The sequence below is a fragment of the Strix aluco genome, chromosome 5 (genome assembly GCF_031877795.1).
Source record: "Strix aluco isolate bStrAlu1 chromosome 5, bStrAlu1.hap1, whole genome shotgun sequence".
NCBI lineage: Eukaryota > Metazoa > Chordata > Aves > Strigiformes > Strigidae > Strix > Strix aluco.
In genome coordinates, this window is record NC_133935.1 from 1,106,547 (window position 1) to 1,119,484 (window position 12,938).

At 48.1% G+C, this 12,938-nt stretch overlaps 1 protein-coding gene and 1 long non-coding RNA gene across 3 annotated transcripts in view; one reads left to right on the top strand and one right to left on the bottom strand.

Annotated features, from left to right (window-relative positions):
* Positions 1 to 5,548: 5,548 nt before the first annotated feature.
* On the bottom strand, positions 5,549 to 7,847 carry LOC141923907 (uncharacterized). The gene is made up of 2 exons (XR_012623427.1): positions 7,756 to 7,847; positions 5,549 to 6,265 (listed from the first exon to the last, which is right to left on the bottom strand). It is a non-coding gene; the product is annotated as an uncharacterized LOC141923907 (long non-coding RNA).
* Positions 7,631 to 12,938, top strand: part of PARVB (parvin beta) — a 67,766-nt gene continuing 62,458 nt past the window's right edge. Inside the window, exon 1 of one of the 2 annotated variants that reach the window (XM_074825584.1) lies at positions 7,631 to 7,882. In XM_074825584.1, the coding sequence (XP_074681685.1) occupies positions 7,768 to 7,882 (115 nt within the window). In that variant the 5' untranslated portion in view covers positions 7,631 to 7,767. Of the gene's footprint in view, positions 7,883 to 9,636; positions 9,656 to 12,938 lie in introns of those variants that run through there. The other variant, XM_074825589.1, reaches the window with a different exon arrangement.

Here is a 12,938-nt window from a genome sequence, read left to right on the forward strand (position 1 = left end):
GAGGCAGTTTTGAGTGTTTTAACGCCCTCAGCGAAGCCGTTGATTGTGGTCTTGCAGACACAGCTTTTTGGAGCAGTTGCCAAAAGGGACGGCTCAGCACCTGATCACATGCTGCTGCCTTCTTTGCCTCCGTGTGCTGACTTTAGGTGCTAATTTCACTTAAAAGCAACTTCCTGCTTTATCACTTGGCGTATATTCCAGTTTTTGTTAAGGTTGGGCTAATTCACTAGTTTAGTCCTAGCAACTTCATCTTTGAAGATAGTTACACTTTAATTTTTTTTTATATGTATCAATCCTGAGTTGTCATCCTAAGAGAATCTGAACTTGGAATCCACTTCCCCTGCATCTAAATTTATGTGGGGTTTTTTTTGTCATTAAGTGTTGGCAAATTTAAAATCATAATACAAAGACGACTCTGGGAGAGTAGATCAGAAATACAGAAGCTGTTTTACTCCTGAGTAGTTCTGCTCTGGTAAGAACCCCGGTTTGGCCATGCTGGTGCAGTGCCTGACTGCTGAGCACTGCCAGGGCTGCCATCAAATCTCGTTCCCAGCCAAGTCGGCGCTGAGACTCCGCTCTCCAGAGAGCGCGGTTTGAGCCCTTGCTGTAGCGCTGGTAGACATGATAGCTGTTGCTGTAAGACAGTAACTACATCTGTTTATGTCGATAACTCACTTTCCAAAATATGAAGGCTAGAAACTGGTCTGCCTAGTTTTGCAGAGCTCCACTTGACTAAACATCCTTCCCTTCTTAGAGACTTGCAGCAACAGGCTCACAGATGTTCAAAATAGAAAACTCTGTGATGACAGAAGTCGGGTCTACTTCAAATACCAAAATTCAATACAGAAAAACTTTTCCAGTGTGTATCTAACAGCTACTGTAGCAAATACATTTTCAGCAAAGCATTTCTGATTATTTTTTTTGTTGTTATGAGATAAAATATGACACTATGTTAAGAATGTCAACGGATGTTACTAGTTTTTCTCCAGCACTATCTACGTTTTGATATATAAAAATATTTTTAATGGGAATGTTTAGATACCAAAATACTGTTAGGATTTTTTCCAATGAGTTCAAAGTTTAGTTTGGTCCTTTTGATAAAATCAGATGTATTCTGTTGCCCGAAGAACTCTCTTTTTTGCGTGTGTGGTTTGTTGCTAAAGGCTGCTCAGGTGTAGCACTTTAATCTTACGTGGGAGAGCCCTCAGCGAGTATCAGTTGGCCATTTTAGAGGGTGTAACATCTTCCTGAGTTGTGCAGGCCGACAGAAACAGCCTCAACCTCAGTTTTCACACTAAGCAGCACCTGGCCCACCGAGGAGTTTTGAGAGATCTGTGATCTACCTGAGGAATAAGGGATGAATGGGGGCAACTGCTGGTGGCTGAAGAGGCCTTTCAGGCCCATCTGCTGCCGGAGCCCACCGCACCACCCGCACGGCCCTGTCCTGTGAGAACACCTTGGAAAGGCTGTTGAAATAGCATCATTGAATGTATGTTTTATGACAGCAGTGCTAAATTGCTGTTGGCAACTGCAGGGCTCTTGGATGATTTTAACGTAATTGAGGTGAGGCTTTATGCTGAGTGTATTCTGTGCGAGTCGGAGCAGTTGGCTTTCTTCTGTCAAGTGAAAAATGCAACCCAGTCTGCAGCTGATAGAGCTATTGTCTGTGTGGAATCGGTGGTCTTTTTAAAAGTCTTCCAGTTAGATAGAACAGGTAATAGAAATTATTGTGAGGTAAATCAGTAGCATCAGTTAAGTGGTACATTTCCACCTCAATATTAAATAAGTAATGTTATTAAAAGCAACCAACAACCAAAACAAAATACCCCAAAACTCACATTTGCATTCATTTGGTAGACCAGGAAGAAAAACTATAACTTTCTTGTCTATAAGATATTTATCATAGAAAAATCAGTAAAGGTGTTGCTATAGTAGAAGACAATACATAGTGGAGAACTATGAGAGACCATATAGTCAATGTCAGCATTACTTTGTGACACATCTACTTACAGTAATCTCTTGTAGTCTGAAATTTTGAATACAGTGTAAAATATTGCAAAGCTACAGTAGAGAAAACAGAAAACCTCTATAAAAAAGGAGGTGAGCAATGTTAAAATAAGCAAACGTGAATTCAGACTTTGAATGTTCTGCTGAATGTTAAAGCTAACAGTTCAGGGCTGAAATTAAAACCAGAATTCAAACTAGGTTTAGTCTTTCCAGTGTAATTCTCTATTTGTGAAAGACATGTTTATGCTCGGACAGATTTGTTAATGAATACACGCTCACAGGAGTCTCATCCCTGACAAGAGGTAGGGTGGGTACCAGAGGGGATCTTCTGGGATGTCACGTGCTGGTACCTCATCCGCTGTGAAAGGTGCAAATGAGTAATGAAGACAGAACGTGCACTTGGAACTGACGGCCCTTGAGCCCGTGCAGCAGCTGCCGGTCGCTTTGCAAGGCCATCAGCCAGTCAGGTTATTAAAGACTGACCCGCCCTTGATGAGAAGCACCGATGGAAGCTCTTCATCTCCTGTTGAGAAGAGCCCGGTTTGTTTGAACCACTGTAATGGGACTCAGAATTACCCGAGGTTTTGGGTTGCATTTCCTGAAGTGTAATTTTACTTTCTTCTGCCACAGGCTCTCTCTTGTCTCAAACAACCTGGCCTCCTTTTACTTTGCAATAGGATGACGTACTTTTTCTACTTAACCTACAAATTTAAGCCTTTCTTTATAAATACATAGGATGTCAAAGTTGGAGGTGAATGGATCTCTCTGTTCGGTTTTATTTCAATTATTGAAAGATAACTTGCTTGTAAGTGGTTACATTTTGAGTGCTGCACATGAATCAGTGAAGTTTCATATGCTGTTTGGGCTGTGTGTATAGCTTGTGAACCAACTCGTGTGCCTTCTTGCTTGAAGTTTGTACTGACAGATTTTTCTGATGACAATTCATAAAAACTTTCAGGTATGGGAACTGATTGATTTTTACTTTTTTTCCTCAGAGGTTGGGTAAAATGCTTTTTTCATGCTGCCTTAAAGCTAAATGTAACCTAAGACTTCAGTATGAATTTGCTGAAATGAAACATCCACTCTGCCAGTTCTGCTGCAGATCAACATTTCTGTGTGCTTTAGTGCTACTAGTGCTTGTCAGATGGATTCTGGTTACTTTTGAAGCGTTGGAGGTGAAGCTTGCATTTGTAAAGTGTCTCCTTTGCCTGTACTGGGAGAACGCAGTTGACTTCCTTGCTAATTTTGCAAAAATGTAACATAACCTTAAATGAAAAGGGCAGTTTAAGCAATGAATGTCTTTCGATGTACATCTTCAGCATAATTAAGGCTACTCCAGTTTTCATAATTAACTTGTTTTCCCCCTCCTGTTTTCCTGCAGTATTGATTATAACATTAACTTACAACGTGAGGGCTTTGTGCTGCACGGGGGTGAACGTGACCACCAGTGCTTGTGTTACTGCAAGTCTCGTAGGTCATGTAAGTTCTGCTCTGTGGAGATTTTGAAAGTGTTCCTCCCCAAAGCTGAAAGAGCTGTATTTGATGGAATTAAATTATTTAAGAAGCGATCCCAGTACTGGCGCTGCTGCTGTTAAATGCCTCACCACCGCCCTCGACTGGCAAACCGGGTGCTGGAGGAGCGTGGCCGCTGCTTTGGGGTACGAGACAGGACTGTGGCCGAGCTGCTACTGCGAGGGTTGAAATGTCCACTAGCAAAGTGTGTAACAGCTGAAGCGCTGCGATTTGAACGCAGCAGAATAGCTGAAGCTTTTGGAATGCTGATGTACTTTTTCCGCTAGCAAGAGCGCAGGGAAGAGCTCCCTCCTCCACAGAAAACCAACATGAAACATTCATTGGGTATAGCCTGAAACCTCAAAACCATTTAAGTGAGATGCAGGTTTGTAACTGGTATCGATCCCAGCCTCAGCAACTTCTCACGTACAGTCTAAAAGCCTTTGCTATGGGCAACACGCTCTTGTTTCGGGAAACAGAATTTATTTGTTCTTCCAAAGAAGCACTATCGATAAAAAATAATCATCATCATTGCCTTTATGAGCAAACACAAGACAGGCTTATCTTGCTGTGAGGTTTAAAGATCAAGTATTTGCAGGGAGGAGGTTATTTGACTAAAGCTGGGGCAGTGGGCTGTCTAATTAGTAACAAACTGCTCCATTTTACGTTTTAGGCTTACTACACACTCCAAACTCAGCATAGCATAACGTTCACAGCTTTTTAAAGGCATTTATCTGTGAGTGAAGGCAAACATTTCTGTCACAAAGCAAAACCCGAGTGTCCTGGTGCAGCAATAACCTTTAATGAAAATCTGAGCTGGTTAGGGAGGAGGTGAGCGCGAGATGATCCCAGTGCTCGGTACGTGGGAACATGGAGTCAGGAGATGCAGAACAAGACTCTGTGGTCCCTGCAACTTGCATCAGCTGCGTATTACGCATTCAGTGCAGACAGACCCTTAGGAAATCCTTTCTGTATGCTCTCTGCAGCAGAGATCACAGGATGCAATAAAACCAGATCAGAATTGAAAGCCACTGGCAGGTTTGGAACTTGCCAAGGAAACAGGAAGAGAAGTTGAGGTAATAACCAATGTCTTAAGCAGGATTTCCACTTATTGAAGTTGATTTCTGAAGTCAGAAGAAAAAAGATTTGGGGAAGGAATGAGAAAATAGATTTTGTTTAAGTTTCAGGATACCTTACTGACGAGTGCTTAAAGCAAGAAATTGTGCTTAAAAAAAAAAAAAAAATTAGACTGCAAATACAGGGCGTATTTACCTGGACACCAATTTAACATGAGCCCTTACAGATCTCTGGCATCATTTTCTGGCTGTGCGGCTCCTGAGCTTGACAGAGTGGTTCTTTTCACTCCGGGCAGTGCCGGAGAGCTGGAGAATGTGCAGAATGCACTGTGGACGTGAGGGTGCCAGGGTGTGCCTCGTCTGTATGTTCTTTATAATATTTCCCGCTGTTCTTTATGCAAACAAAATAGTGAAGTTTTATAATTGCTTCCGTGATAGATTCTGTGATCAATTAGTGACTGCACTTGTCGCACTCGGGTTTGGGCCAGATGTGAGGGACTGCCCTCATTCACCCTGGGGCTGGCTGTGTTCCCCGAACTTCTCAAGCGTAGCGTGGTTACAATTTTGGTTTTGCCTCGCTTGTTTTCAGAGAAGTCATCCTTTCTGCAGAGGGGCTTTGGAGAGGATTTCCCGAGGTTTTTGTCTGTCACCAATTCATTCTCCAGCTCGGTGTTCCCAGGGCTCCTGGACGGAGGAGCTGGGCTGGGCAGGATCACGGCTCAGCTGCTGGGCTGGTGGAGCAGGGCACGAGAAGAAACGTGGCTTGTAGGACCGGCCAGCGAGGGTGACCGTTACCTTAAAACCCACAGCACCTATTATTGTGTGAGACATTTAAATGATTTGCCACTGGCCTGTTGATTTGCAGTACACAACAGAAATGGAGCCTGTAAGGCAAAAACCTGTGGTTCAAATGCGGAAGGAAATCCTGTTAGAGAAACAGGTGAGCAGGGATTGTTCTCCTGAATCTTTCATTAGCTATTGCATTAAATATTGCTGTCAACAGGGAAAAGCAAAACATTTTTATACAAGAACTTACAGATTTTATACAAATATACAAATTTTAAAATGCAACATAGGTAAATTAGCAGCATCTCTGCCTTTAGAAACTGCTCCACGTTCTGCTAACAGTAGTTATGACAGAAATGCAAAATGCTCAGTCTCTTACATGTTCAGGCAAAATCAAACTGCATCCTGCGCTGTGTTCCTTTCTGGACAAAAAGCCACGTTCCAGTTCAAACACCCTCCTGTTTTGGGTTTGTATTCTGAGGGATCCTCCATGGCTGCCATCTCACTTAGTGAAACGGCATTTTCATGAAGTGCCAAGTGTTGTGCAGCTTTGCTTTTCTTGCAGTTTAGGGCAGCCCTGCCATGTTTTGACTAGTACCATATTCTCAGCAGACTCGGTGGGAGAGTTTTTGGGTAGAGCGGGTCCCTTTGGCCTGGGACTGCAAGGATTGCTGGCTCTTGATTCGAGTTCCCTGCCGTGCCTCTCCTGAAAGGCGTAGTTCTTCTTAAAAAGCGTCTGAGCTTCCTGTATCCGCTGTTCTGGCACTGATGGCAGCGATACCCCTCCTGTTCTTTGGTAATGTCTTTATAATTGCAAAGCTGGATTAAAATGCGTCGGTCCAGTCTGGCACCCTCCTCTGAAAGCATCATCTTAAAAAAGGAAACTGTAATTTAAAAAAAGTTAGTGTTCACTCTTGAATGTGTGTTTATGGAGTCGGATCCCCAAAGAATTGCTGTCTACTTGAAATAAGTCATCATTCCATCGTATATCAGGCTGCTAATTCATGATAATCTTCAATTTGTGGGAGTCTGCACTGCCATTCCAAAGGGTCTTCCCAGCCCTAGTCACGTCTTCCCTCCCCTTCCCTTCTGCGGGCACTCGCCCTTGGGTGACTTTATGCTCTGTCACATCAGAAAACTGGGCAGGCTGACTTTGGTTTTGGTTTGTTGGGGTTTTTTTTGATTATTTGCCTAAATGCCTGTAGAAAAGCAACAAGCATCAGGAGGTGAGGGACGAGAGTGGGTCTTTGTGACAGAGGGGATTACCTCGGGTTAAATCTCACAAAACTACACACTCAGGAAAGTGCCTCTGCTCAGATGTGTTGTGTAGCGTTACTTCTGCATCAGGCCAAGCATGAAAATCTGTCCCGTGAGCTGGGGGTGCGGATCCTGCGCCAAGTCACATCGATTTGAATCAGGTTCTTTGTTGGGGTGAGGGCTGGTGACTGGCAACTGCTTGCAGGAGCATGGCCAAAGGCGTGTGCGTGGCTTTAGGTACCCCGTAGTCTCATTAAAGTCAATGGGACCACTTCAGGGGCTTAAAGTTAAGGATGTGTGCCAGACTTCGCAGGATCAGAGCCTAACGCTATAAACTCTTCAGGATCTGTTTTTAATGCGTATTCCACAAAGCCCTTATCATGCTCCCGGGTACTGTAAAATGACAAGTAATGAGCAATTCTCTCTGTGGGATCCGGGTTCCGCTGTTGGTGCGTGCGGACCCGACGCTTAGGGCGGTGCTGGGAGACCTGGGAGGTGCTGGTGCCCCCCTCGGAGGTGCCTGTGGGCCTCGGTACACGTGAACTTGGCAAACGCGGAGCCCCCCGGCCCCTTCTCCTCAGCCCCGCGGCGCGGGAGATGCCAAACCTGTCGGGCAGTGCCAGGAGAAGGTGTTTGGCTGCAAAATTAGGCGGCAAAGCTGAGTGCGGCCAGCTGGAAGCCGCTAAGCAGAGCCCTGACCAGGCTCATTACCTCAGCTTCGCCTGCCGCGCCGGGGCGGGGGGTTTGCGTTTCTGCGATGTGTTTTACCCACTTTTTCACGGCTCTCGTGGTCTGCCCGGTCCCTGCCGACACCCCCCGGCCAGGGTGCAGCCAAACAGGGCCCGGCTCGCCTGTCCCAGGCCGGAGGTTGCCCGCGGGCCGGGGGGCGGCCTCGGGCCCGGCGGGGGGGTGGCGGGGGGGTGGCGGGGCGGCCCGCCCCCGCCTCCCGCGGACTTCCAGGCCGTGGCAGGGCGCTGTGGCCGCCGGCAGCGGCTCCCAGACCGCCCCTGCCCTCCCCGCGGCTCCGGCCCGCGCAGCCCCCCGCCTCCCGCCCGCCCCGCTCCCGGGCTTTGTTCGCTTCACCCCCCCCACCCCGCCGGGGACGCCCCCCCCTCACCCGGCCAAGCCGATGTCCGCCGCGCCCGTCCGCTCCCCGACGCTGCGGCCCCACAGGATGAAGAAAGACGAGTCGTTCCTGGGCAAGCTCGGCGGGACGCTGGCGAGGAAGAAGAAAGCCAAGGAAGGTGAGTTCGCCCGCGCGGAGGGGCGGAAGGCGAGCGCACCCGGCCGGGCTCGCGGCACCTCCGCGGTCCCGTTCTCCCCGCGGGGAGGCTGCGGTGGGGGCTGAACGCCGTGTGCCCGCTCCCCCGCCGCCCCCGGAGCGGGGCCTCAGCCCGCCGGGGGGGTCCCCGCGCCCGCCGCTTCCCGCCGCTTCGCTTCCCGCCGCTTCCCGCCACGCGCCGGCCCGGCCGCGCCTCAGGGCTCGGCCGCTCCCACCACCCCTCCCCGGCTCCCCGTTTTCAGCGTCCGTCCCCCCCCCCCCCCTTTTCAGCGGGGAAAGGAACCCCCGAACCCGCTTTCTGCTGTAAAATAAACTTCTGGTGACCAAGGAGACCACGGGCGTCGTTTCCTCTAGCCTGAGAGTTGAAGAAGCCACGAGGGAACGATTTAAATCCACCCGTGTTTCCTTCCAGGCCGCTTCACGTTAGGATGGGCGCTCGGCCCACGGTGTTTTTCATAACCAAATATATTTGGCAAAACCACCCAGCCCTCGAGCACCAGGATGGGGACCCTTACACCCCAGTGTTGTCACCGCCGGCACCACGGGCAGGGAGGGGTTGGCCTCCCCCTTGGCTGTGGGGAGCCCGGAGGAGGCTGCGCCGAGATAGCGATGTCTACCCTCGCGCAACACAGCTTTATTGTTGTTGTTGTAGATAGGGAGGCGGCGGCGGGCTGCGAGGCTTGATAAAGGTGGTCCAGCCCTGTCTACACGAAGCGTGCCTTCCTCCCGAGCGCTGGCTCCTCGGGGGATGGCGTACTCCCTCCTCCTCAGCCTCCCCGACTGACCAAATACTGGCTTCTGCAGAGAAACTCTTCCTCCGTCTGGTCCCCAGACTTGCTGCCGCCTTCTAGCAGGAAATCTGAGTGTCCTTGCCTTACGTTTTGATGCAGTTTTGACTTTCTGTCTGGTTAAAACTGGCCTTAGTTTCGTTCTAGTGTCTGATGGGCGTCGGGTAGGGGCATAATTCGAGTTTAAGCCTCCTTTCAGATGGCTGTGGAGCGAGCACATGTTTTACCCATGTTGAGTCTACTAATTGCCAGCAACACTTAGAAGGCAGCTTTTTAATATTTAAAAATAAACTATTTGGCCTCAAAGCCTGGCTCAGGGAAATTGCTTCCCTTTCCTTCTGCTGGCTGTTTTGGTGTGGCTTACTGGTATTTCCTTTATTATCTATTCTGAATCAAGTTTCTCCGACGTGGTTCTGCTGAGGAGCAGCAGAAGTGGCCGTGCCTTCCTGATGATCTCATTTGCTTCTGAAGGAAGATGGTGGAGAAAACTCGTCTCCAGCAGGGGATGTCAACCACACGCTCCAAAAGAGTGTATTTCATTCAAAGGTGGCTTCTAAGCTTAACCAGCTTGTCAGCGTCCCTTCTTAAACGAGAAATTTCAGTATCTCTAGGTGATGTTTTTGAGGCATCCGCTTCCAGCAGGGGCCACCCACCCGTTTTGCTGTTTGCCCGTTATTTTGCCTAGTGTCGTGGCTGCAGCCCCTCTTGGCGACAGAAGGGCCTGTTTAGGTTACTGCCCTCGGTCCATGGAGGGGAACTAGTTAAGCGTCATGGTCACGTTTCTGTCAGTGCGGTGGGGAGGAAGCTGGAACATGTGACAGAGCTTTTAGTTTGAGTATTCCTTCCAGTCTGAAAATGTGAAGGGAGAGAAGCCCGTCTGCAAGCCGGTGGGGCCACCCGTTGGGTACAACACACTGTGGTGCTGCAGGCGGCCGAGGCCCTTCATTGTAAGGGGCTTATTACCTTTTTACTGTTTTTACTTTCTTTGTGGGGTAGCTCTCAAGTGCAGGCTGTCCAGACCATGGCTGGGAAACTGGAGGGGGCCAAGGGCTAAGCAGTGATGTGGTGGTGGGCTGGGGTCTGCATCAGGGGGAGAGAGGCTGGTCCATGGCTTGTGGTAGGACCTGGGCAGCCCTAGGAGCAAATTTCAGGGCTAGAAACAAAATTTTTGTACACGAGTGTGAAGCAGAAGTAAATTGGAAGCTCATCCGGGTGGCGTTCCTTGAATGAGTTGTTAGACCATGCAGGAGCCCTGTGGTCAACTTTTCCTGTGTGCTTGGGAACCGCTCTGCCCTTGGGGGATTCCCTCCCTCCCTCCCCGCAGGTGGTTTCTGGTGGGTTTCTCTGAGGGGACCAGCTGAGGTCAGAGTGATCTTCCCAGAGTAAATATTGCCCTCTCTGCCAAGACCCTCCACAATAGCAAATGGCAATGCTGGCTGCTGATTTGCCACAGCCCGAAGTCATTCTTGCCTCCACTGCCTCTAACAGCACCAAAAGCAAGCAAGCCGGAGGACTCTTTATACATCTTGCTTTCACTGCCTGTCTTTTGTATTGTAGCGTAAATACGGGCCTGCTATCGCCATCCCAGCTGTATTCACAGAATGACCTTTAACGTGGTCCGTGCAGAGCTCTAATCCAGTCATGTTAAACCTTTCCGTCTTTGTGCACGACTTCTGAGCCATGCAGCTCAAAGATCCTTATAATGATACTGAAAAAGTTTTTGTTTATTACTTATGTGGTTTGCTTCTTTTAATCGTGAGTGGCAGCCGTGTCATAAATAACCACAATGTGTGGCTACCAACCCATAAGCAACTAAATTTAAATATGTTTTTGGCTAACTACTTGATAACATGCTGACATCTATTTTTAGAGAGGCTATATTGGGAGAGGAGGGTTCATCAGGCTTATCAAGGCGGCCCGTGTAAGCTCATATCCTTGCTTTATGACAGGAGGATAAATAAGATTCCTAGGTATGCTGGTGATAGTCACTGTGGCAGTATTCGAGGTATTTACTGTAGCACAGAAACAACTTTGCTGCTGCTTTTGCTTCAGCAGTACGGCGTGACACGGTGCTGTGTGAGTGGGTGCCAGGAGGTGAGGTGGGGTTAAGACCTCAGGTCAAATTTGTCGACGTTTTGAGTCAGATTCTATAGGTTGCTTAACTGAGGGAGCCTTTGAACTTCTGCTTTGAACCTCTGCTTTACACTATTGCACCTTATATTTACATTTCTGAGATTTATGGCTGAACTGACTTCTTAGGTGGCCCTGACTTAAAAGCAGCAGCAGCCACCGTTGTTCATGGGGAAGCTGGTTTTGCCCTGGTTTCCTATGGAAGGACAGGGCGGGTAATCTCAGTGTCTGTTTGGCTCCTCCCTTCCTCTTCCTTCCCAGGAATATTTTTAACCCATAGTTTGTCTAAAAATGTCCCTGTGAGAAAATTAGTGGTCTTAAGGGTTATTAAATGACTGCAGGTTGTGTCCAAATGGGTCACCAATGAGCACAGAAAGACTTTAGTGGAGTCCCACAGCAGAAAAAACCCTTACACGCTCCTAGAGAGCCCACGTGGGAGGGACAGGGCTGGAGAAAGGACCTGTCTGTTGGGAGAGCACTGCGTGGAGACACGTGTTCTTAATCTTACAGTCATGACACACATCCTTAGAAAAGCAGGATGTGTTAGTTCCAGTGTGCGTGTGACCACTTGGTTTTTACTTCCCCCTTCCTCCCTTAACCGTGTGGAAATCTGCAGAAATCTGTTTGCCTGATGTTAGCGTGACGTGGCTTCGTCTTGGTGTATCTCGGGCTTTTGAGATGTGCCACATCTGTAATGTGATTAATAAACTTATCACACCTGTTCAGGAGCTCCAAAATACGCTTTAAATACATTAGGAAACTATTGGGGTGCTGGCAGGGCCCACGGCAGGGCACGGTTTGTAAGCTAGGTGATCCCTTCGCTTCTTTTCAGACCCTATAAAAGATACTGTTTCAGGTAGTGCTGTGTTTCATCTCCATCTGTAAAAGGAACTTAAATCTCTCCTTTCCTCTCGGTCAGAGTGATGTCTTTGTACTGAGATAAAGGGGATGGTTTGCTGCAAGCTTCGCTCCAAGCCTACTTGCAAAGCTTTGTTTTCTTTTCCTCATAACACACTGTATGAAAGATCTGGACAGCAGGTGTTTGGCTAAATAAACCTCCTGTTACTGTATCTGTGTGTGTGTGTATAGCCTATGTGGAGGAGTCACTAGAGAAATGCAACAGACTTAATTGCTGAGTGCTGTTTCCCAGTGACACAGTCCAGGGTGGGCACAGGGGTGAGGAAAACGCTCCAGAAAAGAGCAATTTATGGTGCCTGATGAAGTCAGTAGGAGAGGGGGAAAGGAGGAAAGGGATGACAGTGCTGCAGAGGGCAGGATTGCTGCAACAGCAGCTGGATCATGTGAAGGTTTTACGTGTGTTAAGGGAGGTTAAAGTATTGCTCTTGGGGCCTGTGGCTCAGCGTAACAGTGAGTGTGGCTGTGGAAAGTTTGCTGCTGCATTTACCTGTGGGCACACCAGTTTGGTAAATAGATTGTTGGGTGAGTATTTCACTAGATGGCAAGGGTTTTCTCCCAGAGGAAGGTGGGAGTTGTTGCCTCTGTTTTGCAGGAAGAAAAGGTGGAGGGTGAAGAAATGACTTGTTCCAGATCATCTGGCAAGCCCATGACAAAGCCAGGGAAAGAAACTTTTATCTCCTGAGTCGTCTCTGGTGGCATGATCCTTAGGCAAAGGTGCTGCACAATCTGCCTGATTCCCACAGCTCTACGCATGCCAAAACCCACCTCCAAATTGTTCCGGGGAGACTGCTCGTACTGCCAGTCCACTTGGGCTTTCTGGGGGGAAGAACATGGGGAAATAAGCTCAACAGCAGGGTTAAATCAGAGGAAACAGCTTCTTTATCATTCTTTTGAAACTGATAGGACTGCTTGTGCAGGTGATTGCTCTCTACAGAGAAAAGAGGTTCAAAACCAGCTCTACTTTGTTGCCTTTGTATCGATGAGCACATCTGGAGTCTGTAAGGCATTCCCGTGAACGCAACAGGATAGGAGAATGGCACTTGCTTGGAAAGTGGATCTCATCTTTCATTTGAATATGGTATACTGAAAAGAGTTAAAATCTTTTTTTAATGCTGTCTCTTATGCTGTCTCCAGAGGTGTATCTGTGTAAACAGACTGCACAAAATTGAACTTCTTTGCACA